The 24,775-nt window shown below is 40.4% G+C and overlaps 1 protein-coding gene across 4 annotated transcripts in view; it reads right to left on the reverse strand.

Annotated features, from left to right (window-relative positions):
- UNC5C (unc-5 netrin receptor C) overlaps positions 1 to 24,775 on the reverse strand; it is a 413,186-nt gene that overhangs the window by 14,429 nt on the left and 373,982 nt on the right. For all 4 annotated transcript variants that reach the window (XM_078394597.1, XM_078394596.1, XM_020798665.3 and 1 more), the window contains 4 exons: positions 21,556 to 21,724; positions 17,739 to 17,972; positions 9,246 to 9,395; positions 7,764 to 7,928 (listed from right to left, as the gene is read on the reverse strand). In XM_078394597.1, the coding sequence (XP_078250723.1) occupies positions 7,764 to 7,928; positions 9,246 to 9,395; positions 17,739 to 17,972; positions 21,556 to 21,724 (718 nt within the window). The remainder of the gene's footprint in view (positions 1 to 7,763; positions 7,929 to 9,245; positions 9,396 to 17,738; positions 17,973 to 21,555; positions 21,725 to 24,775) is intronic.

Raw genomic sequence — 24,775 nt, forward strand, 5'->3', positions numbered from 1 at the left:
TGGGGGATCTTGGAGCTGATCCCCCACAGATATAGGGGGTCTTACTATATCTAAAACCTGCATGCTCATCTTGTCTTTCCTCTTTTCCACTGCCAATCCCACTCCTGTGTCTGGCCTGACCAATTTACTTCAATGGACAAGGGCAGCAGGATATCAAATACAGCTTTGCCTATAACTGTCTGGTGCACAGCCGGCACTCAACTATGTTGTGCATAAGGTTTAAGGTGATCTATAGCTTGCTTGGAATGAACTTTGAGCCCTGTTGTCTATATCAGGATTCTGAAACTGACGAGTTGTCAATATTCCTACCTCAATTCCTGATATGAAAGCTCATTCTTTTAATGCAGCTGCTGAGCAACCTCTGCCCCCCCCCCGGCTACCTTAGGTAGCACAGTCAAAGGTGAGGGATAATGGGAGTCTCAATGCAAGAACAAACATCTGGACAGGTACAAGCTTACATCCAAATGCCCCTTCCTGTTTTAATGGATAGAGTCATAAATAAATAATTTAAAAAAAAACCTACCTCTACGGGGACACTTGAAAACAAAATCAATTGCTTTATGCGATGACATGGCACTGAGTTTGAAATGTTAAGTTTTGGGACTTCAATTTCCAGAATGCTCAAGATGTTGGCTTTGTTGGTTAGAGGATTTTGAGAGGGATAATTTAAAGAAAGTTTCCATGCTCTAGATGAGGCTGCAGCATACAGGTGTGTGTGGAATGTACACAACACTAATGAGGAGGCAAAGTGGGAAAGTGTATAGAAATAAAATGCACAGATTTTACACATCCTTGATGTGCAATCCTTTCGCCGATACACTGTGGTTCTGTTATCCCCTCTTATATTTCTCTGTAATGCATGGATTGGAGAGTTAAAAATATAGTACACCTGTCTTTTACACTCTTTACTATTTTATTAGATCCCATTATATATAAGGAGATGAAGCTAGATATAGAGTGCCAATAAAGATAATACCCACTCTTTTACTACTTAGCTAGGTTAAATTAGAAATTAATTTAGTGCCGCACTTATTGTAATAATTGTTTATGATACTTGTTTTGCCATCTGCCTTTAATGTTATGGTATCCCCAGCTGAATGTATAACTTTACACCCCAAAACCAGGCAGATGCTATCCGTAATGGTGCACAAAGTAGAATAAAGAAACTTTCAGTTGTTACTTCTAGGCCCTTCAACAGTGACCCACAAAAACACCAACCCACCCACTTTGATTCAGACCCTGTTGTACTGTTGTTCTAAACTGATGAACATCATGAGGTCCTTTTGACAATGACATGATAATGGTCTCCGTACTTAATTTTCTACATGAGTGGCCGGAGTTCATCCATAAGTAGCAATTTTACAATGAAAAAGGAGAGGAGCTGTAACTTATAAGTCACTGAACAATGTTTTAATGACTGCAGTTGTGTGAAAATGAGTCACTGCTTTTTCTGAGAAAATGCACAGGTATCGACTGAATTTTAGCCCAGTTTAACACCTTTTCCTTGTGTCTCTGCCTCGTTTTATGGGGCAAATATGGCTAAAATATAGCAAAACTTCACATTAAAAAAAAAGAGAGAGCATGTTCTAGACGCTAAAGCACTTGCTTGAAGGGCAGTGCCATCCTGACATGGTCAACGTACACGACTAACCTCTTTGGACAGAGGAACTTGCATTACAGGAGGAGGTCTGCAACATGTTATGATTGATTTCCATGGGAAGGGAAGAAATTTTGGGAGAGCTTTCAGATATGTAGTTCTGAAATGATAAGAGTCCTCAAAAGGATAGTTTGCTTCTTCTATATATTGGCTCTAAAACAGGGCTGTCCTGTTATCATCTACATTTGAAAAACTGCTAACTTCATTGCTTCCCATACTATCCAGCCTAGCAATACAATGTTATACTTCCAGTAGTGCCAGGACTACAAGCCACCCCTACAATAATCTCTGGCACATGCATGTGTGCATGCGCTCCTCCTCAAGCTCTGGCAAAAACAGAAATCCAACACTGGGTGCAATCCTATGTTCTTAATTATGTTTGTTTACTTTGCATAACATACTATGGCTTTTTTTTTAAAGCCTAACATTGTGGAGCAGAGATACATTTGGGCAGCTTCACACGCTCATGACATATTTCTGACAGGGCCTTTGCATGGTGTTATTGTGTGTGTGATAACAGAGAAAGCCCCCTTTCTCCCCCCAATTTCCTTACTAATATCATCCCAGCCAGCTATTTTATACTATCTTATTTATTTATCTACCTTGTCAGTTGGTGGTATAGAAACATTATCAGTATTTCTCCCATCCATTCGGTGCGGAAGCTCATAATGCAGCCAAATGGGGAAATAAACTGGGATTTATCCCAGTTCAAATCATATATATTCTTTTTTTCTGCCGCTTTTTGTGATTTATTCACAAAAAGAGAGTTTCCCTTCCCTGTTTCATTTGTTCTCCTGCCTGATCCACCTTCCTCTTTATCTGCTGGCACTTCTGCACACCAAACAGATGGCTTTTATCAGAGGGATCGCTTGCCCTTCCCTCTGATCCCTCAAACGCTGCTCCTTCGGTTCTTGCAGGAGTTGTGCGGTTATTGAACTTCACAGACCTGCTGGGCTGGGAAAGTAAAAACACCATCCAAAGTCAGCAGGGTGGAGCAGTGTGGCTCAGAGATATGGCTAGCAGAATGAAAACTGCTGGCTGGTTGCTATGGTACCATGACACCGGGATCATTCTTTATTAATGTCAGTGGAGCTTTTGACTGAAGTTGTTTGTAAGTCAAAAAGGGTGGCGTAACTCTGGGAGGAAATGGTGACCATGCCATAATGGGCTGCAGAGATGAAAGATGGGGAGCCTCACGGCTCCAGCCCCATGGACAAGAAGGTCTGCCCTTAATTATGGGAGATGAAAAGCAAGATTAAAGATTCCATTTTGACTGTTTTTCGGTTTTGTTCTGTTTTTTAATTTGCTCTTGCACTGCATGGGAGAGATAGCAGCTTTTAAAATACTTTGAAATAAAATTGCAGAGCGATAACATTTACACTAGCATTGTTTTTGTTAGGCTCCTGTGTGGTCCAGAGGTCAATTCCATTGTTCTGAAGTGAAGTGAATCCTGTACACAATTCTCAAAACAATTCTCATCCTTCAGAGTAGTTTCTCACATATAAATATGCAAAGGTTTAGTGGATTCACAGCTTTTTCAAGCAAGCTTCTCATGACGTTGCAATGTAACTCAGACTAGGGTTATCATATCATATTTGTCCAAAGGCCAAAATACAGACTAAAACTTGCATGTTTCTGTGCTAACCATAAGATGGATAAGATGCAGTCAAAAAAAAAAAAAAAAAAAAAAAAGAGACATCCAAGAGGTGGAGAAACATCCTGCTTTAATCTCCTCTGTTACATCTAAAATTATGTGGTTAAAAATGTTTAAATAAACTGGATGCAAGGCAGTTAAAAGCACAGAAAAGCAAACTGATCGCGGCCTTTTAAGGAAGACACTGATGTGGCACCGGTGATTGATGGCTTCACCCCTCAGTGAAGCCCAGCATCTCTCCTGCACACTTTAATCACTGGAAATGATCACTGAAATGAGCTCTACATATATCCCTTGAAGCTGTTCTCTGTGGCATTGGTCTTAGCTATCCTCTGAACTGTGGGACCAAACTGCTTGCACTTGGTGTTCTTGAATGTTTGCCTTTTCCTCTTTCTTTTAAACTCAATTACTATAACCTACTATATAAGCAGAACAGATTGTTTAACTATCTGGCTGCAGAGCCAGAGGCCGAGAGTCCAATTCCCTCTTGTACCTCCTGAGAAAAGAGCCATCTTGTGCAGCGGCAACCCACATAGTCCCAGAGCACCCCTAGAAGGAGGAAATTGTAAACCACTTTTGAGTATTCACTACCTAGAAAATCCTGGAAAAAAGTTGCCATAACTCAGAATGCAATTTATGATGATGATGATGATGATGATGATGATGATGATGATGATGATGATGATGATGATGATGATGATGATGATGATGATGATGATGGTTGTTGTTGTTGTTGTTGTTGTTGTTATTGTTATTATTATTATTATTGTTGTTGTTGTTGTTGTTATTATTATTATTATTATTATTATTATTATTATTATTATTATTATTATTATTATTATTATTATTATTATTATTATTATTATTATTATTATTGGGTAACAGACCTTCTGGGGACATGACTGTTTCCTTAGGCTAAGCACCAAGTCCCCAAAACTGATGGCATTGTGTAACCATGAATTTCCTTATTCCTAGGGGAAACATTTCCCTCCAGTATTTGGATATGCACAGATACTGGTAGAGACATGGATCAGTTAGGAGAGCCTCTAAAAGATCCCTGGGAAAATTGGGTCCCAGTTTGCATGCACTTCTTTGGACCAGAACTGTATCACAGGGCCAGTGTATCATCCTAATTTAGACTAAATCAGTCACACATACTTCCCATTGCCTACACACAAGATGCACCCACTTAAATTGTTTTTTCTTCCAAGGAAGCTGTGTCAGGGTGGATGCTCAGCACTGTCCCTATTTATTTACAAAATTTAATATGCTGTTCTTCAGGTCAGCAGAAATTCCTAGGGTTGTTAACAACAATAGCAGTGGGGTGAGCAAAAAATTAAAAAGGCTGGTAAATGCTGACTTTGCCCAACACAGAAAGGGTAAAGGCTGAAAACTACTGCAGAAAGAGTTTCTGAAGTCTACCACTAAAAATGTGCTTTCCCCAACTGTTGCATGGTTTATCTCAAATGGTAGGGGCGCTTTTGACAATATGACCTCCATATCTGAACTAATTTATTTGGAGCACATGATCCTAAGTAAATTAGGTCTTCAAACGCTCTACAAATTTTGCTGGAGACCAAATGGATAGCAAATGAATTAGCTTAGGAACTGACATGAAGTGTTTTGTCCAAGTAGTCCCAATTGTGTTGTAGGTTCAAAGGCAGGCTCATGTACAACACATTGTAAAAGTCTAATCTAGGAGTCACCAGAGCATGGATAAATGGCCAAGCTATCTTCTTCAAGAAGTGATTCCAGCTGGCGAACCAACTGTAGCTGGCAAAAAAATGCTTCATGCCGCTGATGATAACCAGGCATCCAAGGAGACAGTTAAATCTAATACCACCACTCTTAACTTGATCCCTTATGGGAAGGTAACCCATAAAAAAAGAACTGAACACACTTTCCATCATAGATGAACCACTAAAAAATATCCATTTCTCAAAATGAAGTGTGTATTGCCCTTCTCATTCCTCTGTAGTTGCTGCAGACAAGCATTTTCTAGACAAAATAATATTATGGTAAGGAACTGTTATGCTGTCTCTGGACTGTTCTTCATGAACTACAGTATAACACAATGGGGACCCATGTAAATTAGGAAACCACATTAGGAGCTATTATACACTAATATAATACAGTGGTGCCCCCCATAGCGACGTTAATCCATTCCAGGATTAACGTCGCTATACGGATTCTTCGCTATGCGGGAGGGGAAAACCCATAGGAACGCATTAAACTCCATTTAATGCGTTCCTATTGGGGGAAAACTCACCGGTAAGTGAAGAATCCCAATCTGGCTGCCATTTTTGCCGCCTCGATAAGCAAGGCACGAAAACGCTGCGGGCGGCCATTTTCCCCCAGCTGGGCGGCACTTGCTTCGGCTGTGGATGCCTCCCCGCAGGTTGCGCCGCCCAGCTGGGGGGAGAAGGTTCAGAGCCCCCGCGGTGGACGCTACCCCGGAGGTTGCTCTGAAGCCAGGCTTCAGAGCAACCTCTGGCGAAGCGTCCACCGTGGGTGCCCTGAACCTTCGCCACCTTCTCCCCCCAGCTGGGCAGGGCTTGCCTCCGAGCACTGGCGGTGGACGCTTTCCCAGAGGTTGCTCTGAAGGCTGCGCCTCCCAGCTGGGCTGCGCTACCTTCAGAGCAACCTCAGCCTCCACCGGCGGTGCTCGGAAGCAAGCCCCGCCTAGCTGCGGGGCTTGCCTCCGAGCACCTGCGGTGGACGCTTTCCCGGAGGTTGCTCTGAAGGCTGCGCCTCCCAGCTGGGCTGCGCTGCCTTCAGAGCAACCTCAGCCTCCACCGGCGGCGCTCAGAAGCAAGCCCCACCTAGCTGCGGGGCTTGCCTCCGAGCACCGGCGGTGGACGCTTTCCCGGAGGTTGCTTTGAAGGCAGCACCGCCCAGCTGGGTGGCGCTACCTTCGGAGTGACCTCCAGGGAAGCGTCCACCGCTGGCGCTTGGAGGCAAGCACCGCCCAGCTGGGGGGAAATGGTGCCTATGGGAAAAATCGCAAAGCGATTTGTCCCCATAGGGGCCATCAGTATGCGATCGCTTTTACCACTGCAAAATTCGCATCGGTATGCGGATTTGTCGTTAAACGGTGCACTCGTTATACGAGGCACCACTGTAGTGTCTTTTCTTCCCGGTGTCTTCAGATACGGTGCTACTCCTAAGGAAGCACCCTTTTCTTTAAAAACAACAAAACAAACAAATTAGAAAAGGCTGTGTGAGAAATACCTTTCACGATTTCTTAATACAGTGGTGCCTCGCTTAACGATGTTAATTGGTTAAAAAAAACATCGCTATGGGAAAACATTGTTAAGCGAAACACGTTTTCCCATAGAGATGCATTGAAAATCAGTTAATCTGTTCCAATAGGCACGGATTGCCGTCCTTAAGCGAAAAAACCCATAGGAAACATCGTTAAGTGATACAATGTTTCCTCCATTGGAATGCATTGAAGGCTATTCAATGCATTTCAATGGTTTTGCGATGTCCATTTTTGCAAATTTAATTGTGTCTTAAAAGGTTCAAAAACTGTTTTAAATGCTTGGAATCGTTAGTGCACCTTCTAAAACGGGTGCAAACTTAATTTGGCTTTGATCTGACATTTCGTTAATTTTTGCTGAATTTTTTCCCCCACCAACTTTTGACAGCTGTCAAAATTTGACAGCTCCATGCTTTCCTATGGGGGAGAAAAAAATTCACAAAAAATTAACGAAGACTCAGAACAAAGCCAAACTAAGTTTGCACATGATTTAGAAGGTGCTCTAACGAACCCAAGCATTTAAAACAGTTGCTGACTTTTCGGTTTGTTTGTGAATTTTTTCCTCCCCTATTGAAATGCATTGAGCCCAACTTTTGACAGCTGTCAAAAGTTGGTTTCAATGTTTTCCTATGGGGGAGAAAAAAATTCACCAAAAATTAACGAAAAGTCAGATCAAAGCCAAATTAAGTTTGCACATGTTTTAGAAGGTGCACTAATGATTCCAAGCATTTAAAACATTTTTGAACATTTTAAGACACTTTTAAAATTGAAAAAACGGACATCATTAAGCAAAACAGAGGACTTAAAAATGCATTCACTATGCGAAGCATGGTCCCAAAATCGCTAAGCAAAAATCGCCCATAGGAAACATCGTTAAATGATGCATAGAATTCTTTAAAAAAACCATTGTTAAGCAAAAACATCGCTAAACAAGGCAATCGTTAAGCGAGGCACCACTGTAAAAGAATTTAAGGAGAGATGTCCTCATTTTCTCTTGTATATTACCATCTTTCTTAGACAAGGCTCTTGAATCATTTGTCATGATTTTTGGGAAATAGGACAACAGTTACGTACTTAATAATAATAATTAGAAAATATTGTATAAGTGAACTGACCCAGAAATCTTGTTAGGGGAGACTGCACCACTTTCTCTTTTGCTCAATAGCGTGGAGAGATCTGAATCTCCTTACCTCTGATACTGAACAGTTGAGCTGGAATATCTGGCCCTCTCCTTCAACTTGCCGTATACAGAGTTTGCACACCAATTCCAGTGTGCTCAGGCTGAATCTTTCAAGGGTAAAGGTACAATGTAGATTTCTTTGACATCCACTCCAGATATGATAAAAGGGGATTTCCTGTTGAAGAAGTGACAATAATAAAAACAAACAGTCTTAACGGCTAACTTATTTACATCAATCCTAGAAAGATATAACACGAATATGACTAGGTTTAAGTGACTATTAGTGTTTAATGCTTAATTGTTTTTTAATATATAGCTTTGTATGGTATTTTAACTGTCATTTTTGTATTTATTTTAATTGTTGTGAGCTGCTTTGGGTCCCCTATGGGAAGAAAGATGACATACAAATAACATTAATTTAACTATTGTCGAAGGTTAAGAACAACCACCACAACAAGAATACTGAAGTTGCACAATATTTTGGTTGCTTGTGGTCCTATGGGGATGCTCCCCTAATTGGGCCATGAGCCTCATTTGCACTGCACAATTACCTGAATGAATTCTCTAATGCAAGAAATGGAGACAGTGATGGCTATTAGCAGTGCTTAATTTGTTCTTGTTTCTCCCCTCATTGTGTTCCCACCGTGGCTATTCTGACTTTGAATGCAGTAACTCTAAAGAGTGATTCCATGTTGCACCCAAATCAATCTATGTTTTATTTTTCATTAATCTATCTTTCAGCATTTTATACATTTTATGGTTTCCTGAACATTTGTTTGCTTTGGTATTTCTTTATTGGTCACCCTCTCTGTTCAAGAAGTTCTCAACATCCTGCAATAAATCGATATTCCAAATACATCCCTTTTTTAAAATTGTAGCACATGTCAAAGTCCAAGATTCCATGCCATGAAATAAGACCAAGAGTACAGAGCACCACACAGCAGGCATTCTGAAGGCCAGTTTTAAGTTTCTGTTGTGTATTAGTCTTTGTGTCAAATAAGCTGCTCCAGGTCATCTCTATTACGGCTTTTACTTCATGGCTATGACCTCACTGTTTATCCACCTAAACCCCAAAGTGCTTATATTTGTCAATACTTTCATTTTGGATCCTTAACTGCATTCCTTGGGCTTTCACTTTTTACTGATTACCATGAAGATTTATTTAAATTAAAGCTCTGTGTTATGCAGTGGGGTGGGTGGGGGATATTATTCTTGTCACAGAAATACATTCTACATGCTTGGCTAAAATAAAAAAAAATTAAACAAGGCAGGTAACAATTGCAAATAGAAATTGGACATCTACAAAACAAGGTGGAAAGTGCTAGTTTCAAACTAAAAGCATCAAGAAAAGCTTCGTGCCTCTTCCTAGTCATTGCATGTTGTTTTTTAACTATCTAGGCAGAAGCATAGATGGCTATGAATATCTCTAGTCCTTACTGTTGCAACCTTACTTAGGATGTAGTTGGTACTTCTAGCACTCATCAGTTCATACCTGGTATTTAGCCAGCAGTTTGCTCTTCCAGAGGGAATGTGTGATATCATGAATGGATAAACGCAGGTTATGAGTGCTGCCCTTAAAATGTAAATCCTTTGGTTCTTCCAGGAGCTGTCCACCCATTTGCCTCTCCAACTGTAGCACTTCCTATATTTTGGGGAGAAAAAAAGTGTGGAGGGTTTAAAGATATATATATACATCACCTAATAGACAAGGCAGATACACCCAAAATATTTGAATTCCAGACCAATTCTTTTCCACAGACTCAGTCACTTTAAAACTGACTATCAAAAGTACTTGCTTGCTAAAATCCTATTGTGCAGCTTCGCAGGAGCAGCAACAAACCAGAACTAAATAAGGGCTTCCCTTGGCAATTACAGGGTTCACACAACTTTTCTGTATTGTATATTGCTCACATGCACCTTGAAATTGCTTTTAATCAGTGGAGACTTGCCTTAAATCAATGCCAATTTGCTGCTCCTGCTAACGTTATTCCAGTTGTGTGCACAGAGTTGTGCAACAGGATTTCAACCTGTATTTTGCCCTTCTTCAATGAAGCAGATATAAAGGAGAATTAACTTATTTTATCTCCACAGTGAACCCATGAGGTAGTTCAGAGCTATCGTGTACACAGTATGTTTTGTGGCTGAATGGATATTTGACTACATGGCCCTGTGGCCCAAGTCCAAACGTCCACTCACAATATGGCAGTCGCTTTCCACATAAAAAGAGTAATTTATTTTCAGACTGGTCATGAATTGAGCTGCTTGCTATTAACCAAAAGCTGGAAAACAGCAATTAGACCACTGCATTACAAGGAGGACATCTGTTGTACAGGCTTATCCCAGAAAAAGGACACAAAGCAGAATGTTTCAACACTGTAGGGAGTGCGCATAATCGTTATGCTATTGGAAGAAGTAGGAGCACACATTAGGCTAGTCTGACATTATCTGGTTTGCTAAATGGCTTGGGAGAGCTAAAGGTCAATGCCCCCACACACTTGTACATTGACAATATGTCATTCTGGATACTGTTCCATCTGAAGAATCTTGGAAGGTTTTTACTCTTTGGCTTCAAGAGAGTTTGAATTCATGGATGCCACTGGAAAGTCCTGGGTTGGTTCTTAAAGCTTTCAGGGCTTCATGCTAAATATGTTTCTAAGTTACGTTTGCATAATACAAGCCCTGACATTTCAGAGATGCAGAGATTGTTTCCCCCCCCCCATAAGCACCTGGGAAAAGTGTGATGAAAGTACAAAGCTGAATGTAGATATGAACGAAAAAGAGGTCTCTTTTGCAAATATCTACTGAAAAACGTTTGCTCTAAAATAATATGCTTTAATAGAAAAAATATTAGATTACATGCATAAATACAGGACAGCCTCACAAAAATATAACCTCTGACATATGACTGTTGGATAACTCAGTGGTTTAGGCCTCTAGCTGCAGAGCCAGAGGTTTAGAGTTTGATTCCCCCACTGAGCCTTCTTGACAGGGGCTGGACTCAGTGAACTATAGAGTCCCTGCTAGCTGTAAAAATTATTATTATTATTATTATTATTATTATTATTATTATTATTATTATTATTATTATTATTATTATTATTATTATTATTATTATTATTATTATTATTATTATTATTATTATTATTATTATTATTATTTTACTGTTTTATGGTAAACTTTCAGGAAGGTCCTACAACATGTATAAAACTGAAGTGTTACTACTGGAGGCTCCTAAGAGTTGTCATCCACTTTGTTGGGGGTTTCCTTTCCAGGGGTAAAGGGACAGAGGAGTCTGACTGGTTGTGAGAGCCACATAAACAATGTCCAAGATGATGTTGTCTGTTGGTGGTAATTTTTGGAAATTAAGAACACTCCCCCCCCCCTGTCCTGAAGCCCTCAATGACCTCCCCATGCCAAAAGGGAGTGTAAAGGAGTCTTGGGAACTTGGGGAGGGGGGGGATGATGTCATCAAGATTTCATGTTGCAAAACTTGAGCAAGATGTCATGTTTTCATTTGTCACTGGAGCTTCATAATTCAGTATTGCAGTTACAGGATGGGAGCTGTCCCGTAACTGCAGTACTGCACTTAAGGCTCTGCTCACAACCTAAGTTTGATCCTAGGTTCAGGCAGCTGGCTCAGGCTTGACTCAGTCTTCCAACCTGGTAAATAGTGTACCCAGCTCACTGGGGTGCGGTGGGGTGGGGGTGGTAATCTGTAACCTGCATACTTAAATTGCATACTGCTCACAAAGGGCTTTAACCTCAATATAAGCAGCACACCTTTTTATTCGGTGGTGCACAGATTTCAGAAGCAAGCAAGCAGGTAACCAGACAAGCAAACTAAGTCACAAAATCGATCAAACCAAAAGCAATGCATGGATAGAACTGTATAAATATACAATATGTGTGTATGAGTGTTTGTTTATGTGTGTGCTTTGCATCCATCTCTCCATTATGCTCTCATGAACTCACTGGAGGTGACTTTCTTGGTATAGCCAGTGCTGTCACATGGAACATGAAATAAATTTGTTTTCTGCTGCTCCAAAGGTTATAAATTGAACTGATGGATTCAAACGACAAAAAAGGACAATAAAAGAATATTTTCAAGAAGAAGTTTGTGATGGCAGGGGCTGCCTGCTGATGGGAAAGTGACAGACTCTTCTTGAAGAACTGGGACGACCATTTGTCAAAGCAGCTTTATCTGTGAATTCTTCCATTGGCAGGAGATTGGGTCAGATGACCCTTGGGCCTGTTCCAACTCACCAATTCCATGAGTTCTCCATTATACTTAAGCCCTCATTCATATTATCTCTATCTACCACCAATAAAATATTTGATTCTATCCAATTTGGAAGCTAATCAGAAAGCATTTTGTTTTTAAACAAATCTGAAGTGTACTAAGCTTTTCCTTCAACTGAAATATAGGGCAGTGTTATGTTGTTCATGTTTCTTAACTGTTTAATGTAAGTGAGAGAGCTGGTGCACCAACTAACCTCTCTTTAATTTTGTGGCTGCTGTCACCATCTGCAGTGATCAAGGAGCCCAAGAAAGTAAAATCCGTCACTTCCTCCATATCTTCCCCTTCTATTTGCCAGGAGGTGATGGGACCAGTGGCCATGTTCTTCATTTTTTTGATGTTGAGCTTCAGACCATTTTTTTTTGCGCTCTCCTCTTTCACCCTCATTACAAGGCTCCCCTTGACATTTAGTCCAGTTGTTTCCGACTCTAGGGCGCAGTGCTCATCCCAATTTCCAAGCCGTAGAGCCAGCGTTTATCCGTAGACAGTTTCCGTGGTCACGTGGCCAGCGCGACTAGATGCAGAACACCGTTATCTTCCCACCATGGTGGTACCTATTTATCTACTTGCGTTTACATGCTGTCGAACTGCTAGGTTGGCACAAGCTGGGACAAGCCACGGGAGCTCACTCCGTCGTGTGGATTCATTCTTACAACTGCTTGGTCTTCTGACCTTGCAGCACAGAGGCTTCTGAGATTTAACCCACAGCACCACCACATCCCTTCACCCTCATTAAGAGGTTCTTTAATTCCTCCTCATCTTCTGCCATCAGAGTGGTAGCATCTGCATATCTGAGGTTGTTGATATTTCTTCCAGCAATCTTAATTCCGATTTGCGATTCCTCCAGTCCAGCCTTTCGCATGATGTATTCTGCATATAAGTTAAATAAGCAGAGGGACAATATACAGCCTTGTCGTACTCCTTTCCCAATTTTGAACCAATCAGTTGTTCCATATCCAATTCTAACTGTTGCTTCCTGTCCCTTCTCAGGAGATAGATAAGGTGGTTGGCACTCCCATTTCTTTAAGAACTTGCCCCAATTTGTTGTGGTCCACACAGTCAAAGGCTTTCGCGTAGTCAATGAAGCAGAAGTAGATGTTTATCTGGAACTCTCTGGCTTTCTCCATAATCCAGTGCATGTTAGCAATTTGGTCTCTAGTTCCTCTGCTCCTTCGAAATCCAGCTTATACTTCTGGGAGTTCTCGGTCCACATACTGCTGAAGCCTACCTTATAGGATTCTGAGCATAATCTTGCTAGAGTGTGAAATAAGTGAGTAACTATTAATGTTAATGAGCGAATAACTATCAATGTTAACTATGTCCAATTATCACCCCAGGTTGCCTAAACTAAAAGTTGTTATATTTCCTTACATTAGTATACAAACACAGATTGTACTGATAAACATTATCACTGCATTTCACTTGTATATACATATTTATGAACCTGCTCATTATAATATGACTTGTACTTATTTTACAGCATCAAAATAAATTCACACATATTATCACAGCAATGGTAAAAACCATGTTTTGATCTGTAATAATTTGGAATAGAAGGAAATATTTGCTCTTAGCTGTTTAGGATGTCTTGTCTTGAGAAATTCAGCCCAACAAGATTCTTCACCACCAGGTGGAAGAAAAGCAAGGAGTACCATTTTGTTACCATCAAGGTAACATCTGCAGTGATACAAACACCCTCCCCAGTGTATTCATTCTTAATAATCATTTTAAAACTGCAGAGCTGGAAGGGACCCTATGGACCATCGAGTCCAGACCCTGCCAGGGAGGCACAGTGCAGAATTGAATCTTCAACCTCTGGCTCCACAGCCAAAGACTTAAACCACTGAGCTTTCCAGCAGTTCAAAGTCCAGGCAACAAAGCAGGAACATGGTCACTCAGACTGAGTTGTGTTATATGCAATTCTGCTTAACTTGCAGGGGGAAAACCCTTGTTCTTGATCTCTTCTTTTTTAGATAGAACAAAACACTCCCATTCCAGGCTCCTCATCTACACCTATCAGGATGCAGTAAGCAAAAATATACATTCCTAGTGATTACGTATAGTCTTATTCCCATATTGCAGATAGAGCTGGAGTAAGGTTGAGAAGTAATTCACTTGCCTAATGACACTCAGCAATTAATGCACATTCATAGAACTTGGAACTTTCATCATGGATTTTTTCATTTTCAGGAATCTAATCCTGCTGTATATTCTATATGAATTTACCTAATCCATATCTGTTGGACTAATATGTGGATTGGCATTAAAGCTATCCACTAATTTTTTTCATTTCTTTTTTAATGCTATAACACAGTTCATGACAATTTAGATATATCAGAATATGCCTTGACATTCATATTTCAATAATAATAATTCAGTGCTGCCAAGTTGATTCTGACTTATAGAGACTTATTCAGAGTTTTCTAGGCATCAAGTCCTCAGAAGTGGTTTACCATTCCATTCTTCTGGAGTCATGATCATATGGTTGTTGTTTTTTTCCCTATCAGCTATTCATTTCTTCTTTCCAAAAAAGGCCTTTTCTGACCTTTGGGTAATTACATTCTAGAGGTCAAATTACACCTTGCAAAAGTTTCTGGAAGCATGGCCTGTTCTTGGAGGGACCTCTCTGGGGCACTAGGAGGCAGCTGGGTGTTGGTGGGTCAGAAAGACTACAGGCTGTGAAGATCCAGAAGAGGGCAAAAATGCCCCCAGATCCTTAGATATTGTACAGCCCTATGTTGTATTAAATTCTCACATGCAGCAGTTCAGCAAAGCAATCCCCATAACCATGCCCCAGAGGAAGTCTCAAAATTCAGGCAGCTCGATGCACGTGAATAAATCAGTTCTGGCTATTCTGATCTTTAGTAGGCACACGTTACCTGTTACATTACAACAGGGATAGCGCGCAGCAGGAGACAGTTGTTGGAGAATTAATTTCCCCTCTTCAGGTACTGTGAGGTTCGCAACTCAGCTAGGCTCAAAGGGAAAAGATGAAACTGAGAGTAGAGTGGCAGATGATGTCCTAGTGCTTCTCACCAAAAGATACTGGTGTCCTGACTCTGTGAGTTCCACAACACCATAGTTTGGAGACACCCCTTTTCTGGGGAATTGTGGGAGCTGTACATCCCCAAAGGCAGCGTCTCCCAACTTCTGCATGATACCACAGCAAACAACCCTTCCATTTCCTTCTTCTGGGGTTCCCCAATGGAAGGACAAACATTTCCGGAAGTCAGGCATATTTTTAATCTGTTTTAATATGCACAGAGAACAAGGGTTATCAGTTTGAAGGCACTTCTGGATGGAAAATTTCTTTCCCCTATTTGAATTATTCCATGGGCCGATTCTCTGTGTTAGAGAAGTCTGGAAGCCGCACAACAGCTTTGCTGGTCCCCTGCTGTTTGCCTGTGAGGCCAAATAACAGAATGGTAAGTAGGAGAATTAGTACTGGTGGCACTATCTAAAAGAGGACATGTACTGAGAACTCGCTCTACAGTTGGCATCCCTTAAGGCACCTTTCCCTAATTTCTGCATCTGCTGCTTTTACTAAAATCATCTGTGCAGTAAGCTGCTTCATGGGCACAATCTCAATGCATGTGGGTGCCCCAGCTGTACAAAAGGCTTACACTGCAGTTTGCCAGATATTCCATGACTCTTGCTCTTACCAAACACCTGATGGATGTGTTCCCCTTGTGAAAACCCAGGTTAAAGAAATGTTAAGTAAGCTCTCTTTGTTTCTGTCTCTATGTATATATAGTAACAGCATATATGTCTAGTATACTATATGTAATATACAATTAGAGGAAAAACATGTAGGCAAACTTTTTAAAGTAATCTCTCTCCTTCTCATATATATATAGAGAGAGAGAAATTCTGAAGATAAACATATACTCTATGTACCAAGTGACTCTTTGCAGTGACTCTGTATTGCAACTGTTCATACAAGGGTTAGAATTCCTAACCATGATCCTGGAAGGAACTTCACAAGTTTCTGCAAAAGTCAGCAGGTTAGATGCCTCAGTTCCTAATTCTCAGATGTTTGTTTGTGTATGCAAATTCTGAGGAATATGAGAAGACACCCACAGATTATGAGGACCAAGATAGGCGTATAGGAAAAGATAATTTATCCTTGGGAGACTCAGACCTTGACACTGCTTAGAACTTAATCCCCTTTTAATGAGTTTGGAATGCAAGTAATAATATTCTGATGAATAAAATGCAGTAATTTTCTAGCAGAAGCTGTCAGACTTTGCCCCAAATAAACCTCATGCAGAGTACAAAAGCTTTGCTGGCTTGCATCCTCTAGCTGTAGGCAGACAATGGTTTTTCAGAGAGTTTAAAAGACTTAGGGACAAAAACATTGCACAAAACTGATTAGCTCTCATCTTGCAGTTGCCTCTGCTCAGAATAGGTATAGCAGGTTTTTGACAGACTATGAAAACCTGCAAAATTGTTCAGACTTGGATACAGGAATAAAAGTGTCCCTTCTATTCCAGTTTTACTTTTCTTCAAAAACGTTTATAACTTGTGTTCGGACTACTCCATCCAACATTTCCCAGCTCTGTTTTTGATAACTGCAGAAACGAGTAACCCTAATACTTGTGACAATATGATATAATGTTCTGGGAGACACTGCGCCAAGCACCATTCAGAAGCAAAATACATTTGCTAGCAATGCACTATGGAACACAAGCATATTCTAGGAACCGTTTAGGGATTCATTAGATACTGTTCTTAAGAGCAATCCTTTCTATAGATGACCTGCAAATGATAAATCAAATACTGGCAATAGAGCCAAAAACTTAATAATAGGCATTAAAGCTTCATTGTACCATGGATGACACCTGTTACGGAGGTGTACTTATAAACTCATGTGAATTCATGAATCCTGTCTTCTATTTAATCTATCACAGATGTTTCTGGAGAAATTTATTGGCTGTGAGCAACACCTGTCTTTACCAGTCCGTTTTAATAAAAATTATATATGTGGTAGAGAATATGCCTATTGTCAAATCATAACTGTGCACCATAGTTACATATCTGGTGTAAGGTCTATGCAATATTTAAAGGTTCATTCCAGAACCATGTGTACAGTCAGAGAAAGCAACAGCCGTCTTTCATTTCCATTGCAAATTCTCAGCACAAAAAACTGCAGACAAAGTCATCTAGCAAAGCAATATAGCAGCAGGCGTTTGATTAACAACCCCAGAGCTTCTTTTATCATTATCAACTATTTACAAAGAGGCATTTATATGTTTTGCATCACTGGGGAATGGGCACTTAGCATTAAAAATACATAAATCACCAATGAAGCTTTTTTGTGAACCTTATGGCCATTTAATAATGCAAAAATCTCAGAATCCAGGTTATGATACAAGGAAGGAAGGAAGGAAGGAAGGAAGGAAGGAAGGAAGGAAGGAAGGAAGGAAGGAAGGAAGGAAGGAAGGAAGAGTGAACGCTAGTAGAGGAATTAGCCTCTTAGGCAAATAAAATTATTATTCAAGTGGCATTTTAAGTTTCTAGCCTTACTCTTATCCTCAGCCATGGTAGTTTGTCAAACACTGTGCCAGTCAAACTCAACGTCTGCAAAAGATGCACACTGCCTTTAATCAAGAGCCTAATAAACAGTTAATTACAAACTGAAATTATCCTGAAAGGAAGTGAAATTCTAAATGAGTAAGGCTGTATTACCTTAAGGGCATCTTGGGTGTCATCTAGACAGTACACACGAATGTTGTATTCCAAAGATGAGCAGATCAGTGGCCCAAAGATAGCCAGCTTGAGACGCTTTGCAGCTGCTTTGGTAATTGATTGCCCAACCAAGGCATAGGTGCTGAGAGTTTCTGTCAGGATATGGCAGGCTTCTGGATCCAGATGGATGTAGCATGGGGTGGTGAAGTTCTCTTCTCCCACTGCTACCACATCCTGAAAAAGGGGATGGTGGAAATTAAAAATATATGAACAACTCTTATAGAATCCAGCCAGTTAACATTGGGATTCAAGCACTGCTTGCCCAATAACAATGCTGACATTTATTTTACCCACATTTATTTTAACACCACATCTGTACTGAGTTTCTTACTACAAAACTCTAGCCAGTTGACACATGATAACATAATGAGAAAAGCGCAAAGGTAGCTTCTCAGTGAAGCATCTCATGAAAGCAGTATTATCTACTCTATTCACACATTCTTAAGGAAGAACCTGCAGATCAAGAGCACAAATCAAATCCATTCTTATTGCATGCAGAAACTTCCTTTGGACTTCTATGGCACAAACTGACCTTGCTATATATGCAAACCAGAAGTACTGTACGATACTAAGGAAAATTTTGTACTGTATTTTCTCACAGCCATCTGTTTCTGTATGGCAGTTTCCATTTGTGCAGAAAGAGAAGAATATGTTGAGTGAATATGAGAGATAGAGAGTTCAACACCATAAAATCCCTATGATCTTTTAAAAAAATCAGCAGCACATAAAATATAAACCCAATATTTGCGAGGTATTCTGAATCTTCTTCCTTACGAGTTACTATTTCTTCCTTACTAGAAAGTCTGCTACGTGCTTTTTTCTCCCCTGTTCAACACTGTTGGGATACAAAAGGTGACTTGCTGGGGAAAATAAGAACAAGGATCTTTAATTCCTTATTGTAAATGCATCTTCATAAAGCACAAAGCTCTAATTAATTCATGTACTCTATCTTTCTGTTGTTTTCAAATGATAAAGCTGGCAATGCTGATGATACAAATTAACTGCTGGATTCATTGACTTCCAAGCTTGGGAACAGATTCAAGACTTCGAGTTAAAGGCAAGGTGATGCTGCACATTTTCAAAGGTGGCACCATCTTTCCTAAGGGTGAGGAAGAAAGGTATCAGCAGTGCTGATTCCACCAACCCCTGCTGGCCAAGCCATGAAACATTTGTGTTGGCACTTGCAAGACTGATTTGCCTCCAGCAATGCAAACATCTGTTCTGTAGAGGGAAAGACAGGCACAGAAGATCTGTTCCAAAATGAGTGAGGGAGTGGAAAGAGAATGAACATCCAGGCAGCAAGCCTTACTTTGTAAGAACAAAAAAGTTTGGTAGACTTTTGCAAACTAAATAAGATTTGGATGCATATGAACAGATCAACATATTGGAATGTTAAAAATGAGTTTCTGTGAAATGCAACATTGTCAATTCACCCTTTGTGTACTGTAAATAACAGTTTGGACTTAGCCAATTGTGGAATATGGGTCATGCTGACAATTAATGACTAGAGCCGTGGTTCCCAATAGAGATGAGCTTGAACTGTTGGTTCAGCGGGTCATGTCAGTTTGTTTAGCAGCCAAACAGGTGTTTTACACTTCAAAGCCCCACCTTCTCCAGTGGGCACCCACTCAGAGGCAGCGCCTGGATGAGGTGGGAGAGGGAAGGCAGGCTGTTGCCTCCAAGTAGGTGCCCGGTGGAGAAGGTGGGGCTTTGAAGTGTAAAACACCTGTTCGGCTGCTAAACAAACTGACATGAACTGCTGAACCAACAGTTCAAGCCCATCTCTATTGGGAACTGTGGCGGATGCCCAAGTCACTCCTGTCAATCACAGCAGAACCTCATGTGCAGGAAATGAGAGGACAGGAGAGGCAGAGGTTTTGTCAGTTAGTCACTTAGAGAGAAGAAGGAGTGAGGTTTGCTGAGAGAGAGTATCAGAGATAGGGAGAGAATTATTATTAATAAATAGACACTGGTTGAATTGAAAATAAGTAAACAAGAAGTGATCTAATGTTGAACATAAAATATGATATTTCTGTGATTGTGATCTAATGAAAATAAACAAAGACCATAGGTGATTCTGAGTTACTCTTTCATACCCTTTAATAAAACTAATTCTGTTATTGGCAGCAAGTGTGAGAGTAAAGTTCTTTACTGAGTGGATAAGAGAAATCCACTGGTGGCGGCGAGAGAGAAAGAAGGAATGTCACCAGAGTGGACCTGGGTTGAGGGAAACATACAGGGACACGGGTTGTACATCACAGGAACCATTGCGGGGGTTCTTTTTGTCTTGAAAATCATACTGGCTGGAATTTCTGCTTGTCTTTTTTAGACAGTTTGATGTCAGGGTTGAACAATCCTGGACACCTTCTAAATTACCACAGACAGAAAAGGAGATATTTCCAGCCATGCCAACTTCTAAAATGGCAAGGGGCAGGGACATAATGGAGTTGAACACAGTCCCGACACTTGTTCGAAAACACTGCTGCCTACAGCTGTGCCTCTACTCCCTTAACACCTTCACCCCCAGAGTGCAAATCAGACTTTTCGACTCTTAATAAAATATACCATTTTCTTTTCACCCTCACTTACACCTTATGCAAGTCAAAACTTAGCCAAAGTTGCTAAGCGACTGAAATTGTTCCATATTATTCCTTTCTATACATAATGCTGTCATAAAACTGGAAAGAAGCTCTCAACATTTCTCAATGATCTCTTCATACCTAATGATTCCTACAGGTCACTTTTCAACTATGAAGTCTATGCCAAATGGTATGAATGACTTAGGTTGACCACTAGGCAGCTATAGCCATTTCTCTACTCAAGAGAGAACTAAATGCCCATTCAATGCCCCTCTCTAAAGACCGTACTGGCAATCTCTAGCATGCTGTTATACACTACTTTACCTCCTCGAAGTCCATTTGCATTGTTATGTTTTATGTATTGGATATCAAATAGAAATAATTCTGTTTTAAAAGCTATTTTATGCTCAATGTGCATTCTTTCTTTGGTTTCCTGGTTTTGAGTTACGCTTGAGTTTTCTTCTCAAGAAAACGAAGAGGCCTTTTGTAGCAAAATGCCAAAAGGTGATGTCATTCCTGCCTGTCCATCACAGAAGCTCAAGGAGGAGGAGTCAAGGATAGGGCAGGAGGGACGGAGTTAGAGGGACAGTTGGAGATGTGGAATGGCAGTTACTGGTAGAGTTTAGGAGAGAGAAGGAGAGGGTTGGTGAATTGAGCTGAGAGTGTTAGAAGAGGGAATTGAGAAGGTTAAACAATACTGAACAAGCAGGAATGAAATTATAAGCACTTAAGAGAGATATTGATTGAAAGTATACAGCAGTTTGGAATAAAAGTGATTGCCTACATGATCCAATGTTTTAATACCTGATACAGTTCATATGTGATTTACCTTTATGATTTACTTGACAATAAAAGACTGTTAATTAAACCTCTGGTTCCTAAGTTCAATAACCCTTAGTTTTGGCAGCACACGTGTATAACATAATTGGTATTAGAAGAATACCTGGTGGCAGCGTGAAGGAAAAAGGGTGTGATCCCTTGTGAGGGCCAAACATAACAGGGGCCACAAGGTAGATTGCCACACCTTTATACTGAATATAATGCATAATCCACGTTGTTTGGAATAGCTAGATAACTGGTCTCAACTGGCCGCAGGTACCCAAATCCTGAAAAAGACATTGTAATGGACTCCCTTCCACATGACATTTGCAGTCTATGGCGAAGGCCCACAATCTCACCTCCCATTGTCCCTGGACTGTTTGGTTCTTCAACTGGATCTTCCAGTCTTCCATGTTTGGTTCTGCACAGTGGTGCATCGTTAGAATGACAGGCCGAGTCAGCAGTGCTCCTGGAGGTCCGCAGCTCACCACAGGGGTTAAAAGGGTTTGACTGTCTTCTACTGGTGGCCTGACAACATTATAGGGCAGAAAAAGTAATATTTGTCAGATAACAATAAGGGATCTCAGCAACAAGAGGATGTAGTCCATATGTTTTAAAAATGTATTGGACAAAATGCTTTTTTTTAAAACTTCTAACCAGAAAAGACCCATATATGTGAAGTAAATGGTGATGTACGTCCCATTCAAATAATGTCTACTCCAGTTAGGACTAGATTTGGCCCTTTGTTATTCATCACTGAAACTGCTCAATGTAAAATTCAGTATTCTTCAATATTCAAAGCATTGTACAATGATGTGGACAGAAATGGTAAAGGGATTAAAAATCTCAGACCATTGGAAGATCTGTTTCTCACCAAATGAAGGAAATTTTTACACAAAATTACACAAATTTTACACAAATTCCAGTTGGTTTTCAAGGCTAATTTAAAGTGATTCTTTTGACCTATAAAGCCTTAAATGGGTTAAAATGAGGGGCATCTGAAATACTGTCTCTTCCCAAAGGAAGAAGTCCTGGTATATGACCACTCATCGAAGAGAACCAAGCTGGTGGGTACACAACCCATGGCAGCAGCTCCCTACCAGTTACACTGACCCCACACCTCTTGTGTTTTCAACAAATGTCACTGTGTTGTCCTGCCAGGGCTTTGGCCCTTAAAAGAGGGCTTGGTCTGCTTTTTACAAACGAACAAGCAGATACTGTTTTATTGGATTTTATTGCACGCATTACAATAAAAGGAGAGAACAATAAATTTACATAAGTTAGTACCATCCTAATGAATCTTTTCAATGTATGCAAAAGCATTTCTCCCATCTAATGACTTAATGTTTGTTTACCTTTAATCTACTAATTAGGCAACAGTGCTGAAAAACAAAGCAATGCAGGAAAAGAAGAATGTCACTTCGTACACAATTGAGCTGATGGCCTATCTTCTTTCTGATGTACCACATCAGTAAACCTCTTTTCCATAAACCTATATTGCTGGTATAATAATTAATAATCATCTGCTGTCGTCTTGAGTCTGATGTATAGCAACTCTTCCAGGATTTTCTGGTTAAAAGCATTCAGTCCCTCCTTCTGGTAGGGCTCTGGGGCCCTGCAGCTTGCCCAAAATTTCACAGGTGGCAAGGCATGGAACCCTGCCACCTATACATGCCCTGTGTGATCCTGGATGGCCCCTCTTCTGGGAGGGCAATGGGAATTCACACTTCTAGCCTCTGCTTATGCAAACAGGTACTCCAACCCAATGAGCCACAACAGCTCTACTGATTGTATAAGTTGATTCTCAATTTTGGCAACTCTTTTCAGGTACACATTACTCAGAAGCGGTTTAGCATGGCTACTTTCTGTGGGCACTCTGGGACAATGCACTTTGCCCAAGGTGACACAGACCAGTTCTTTTGCTAGGGGAGACCCAACGTCTGGCTCTGCAGCCAGATGCCCATCTCACTGAGATATCCAGCCAGCTAAGGATAAGATACAATCGGCAAAATATATTACAGAACAAGTCTGTAAGTCTTGTGACTATGGGAGCAGCATTCAGCTTTATCCAACTCCCAAATTCTGCTCCTCTGCTTAACTGCATTGTCTGAGAAGCACTATCTAGTGTCAGACAGCAAATGTCTCCTGTGTGTGTGTGTGTGTGTGTGTGTGTGTGTGTGTGTGTGTGTGTGTGTGTGTGTGTGTGTGTGTGTGTGTGTGTGTGTGTGTGTGCGCGCCTGCGTGCATGCAAGTGAGCGTGAGAGGGGGAGGAGAGGGAGATTAAGAATGTGAAAAAAACCTACAGAAATAAAAAATTACATTGGGGTTATAGATTATGGCAAGAGACTGTGAGCTACACCCATCCACCTGCACCCTAAAAGCCAAGCATGAATGTTTTTAATTATCTATTTATACAAAAGTTCATGTAAAAAGGAACACTGGGTTTAAACTGGTTTATCACGACTCCTCTGCAGGTACTCTAGCATCTGTACTTTTTATTGAATTTCTGAAAAATTCCATTAAAGATGCTATCTAGTCTTCTCACTAAACCACAATTTTCAGGTTTCCCTAAGGAGAGGGAAGTCATGCTGGCTAATCACTTTAAGACTGTAGTACATACAATCCTGAGCGTTGTACAGATTTCATTAAAGCTATTACGGCCTCCCTGTCACTGTGCCTACCATTTGGGTTTCAGAAATGAAATCTTATTTTTTTTGACTGGCATAGAGTTTTAATAGCTGTGCTCAGAGAATATGAGGAAGAAGGATGCAGAGTGAGGTAAGGGAGATGAATAACTCACAGGAGCAGATGGTAACCCTTCTAGTCATGCTAAGTGAGGAATTTGCAAATTTAAGACTCTGTTGTCTTTCTACTGTTCCTTTAGTTTATGAAAATGTTTTGTGTCTTACAAATTAGGATCAAAATTGTCTAGTGCATCCTCCATTATTCTAACATCTGTACTATCAAGTAGCTTGTCCCATGCCTGATTTATCATTTTTATTTCCTGTACTTTTAAAGGTGAACAGATTTTCCAGAAAGTGAAAAACTATTTTCAGTATAGGCTGTGACTCCAAACAGAATAAGGAAAGAAGTCTATTGTCTATAGCTATTTTTATTTTCACTGCCAATGTGTTAATCTCATAAAACACACATCCACAATTAAAATACCAAATACTGAAATGTCTGGCTTCAAATGCAAATATGTAAAACATTATTATCCAAGTTTTTTCCTTCAAGAGCAGGGTTCACCAATGTTAATCTTTTTTTCTTCCAATATCTACAACAATTACCTACAACACCCCTCTCTCCTACATCTCCATTATCCAAACCACTTGCTCTCATATTTATCCTATCTACATTAAACTTGGAAGTGCTACTTAGCTGGTTGTCTCTGAATCAAAGAAGCAGGAACATTTACCATTTAATGGTAAATGGTAAAGCACTAAATCCAATTTTAGTCCCAATTATAGCAACAATTGCATGCTATCAAGTAAGTTCTGACTCATAGGGGCCCTTTCCAGGGTTTGCCAAGTGGAGAATATATAGAAGTGGATTACCATCCCCGTATTTTGGGGGGCA

The sequence above is a fragment of the Pogona vitticeps genome, chromosome 5 (genome assembly GCF_051106095.1).
Source record: "Pogona vitticeps strain Pit_001003342236 chromosome 5, PviZW2.1, whole genome shotgun sequence".
Lineage (NCBI taxonomy): Eukaryota > Metazoa > Chordata > Lepidosauria > Squamata > Agamidae > Pogona > Pogona vitticeps.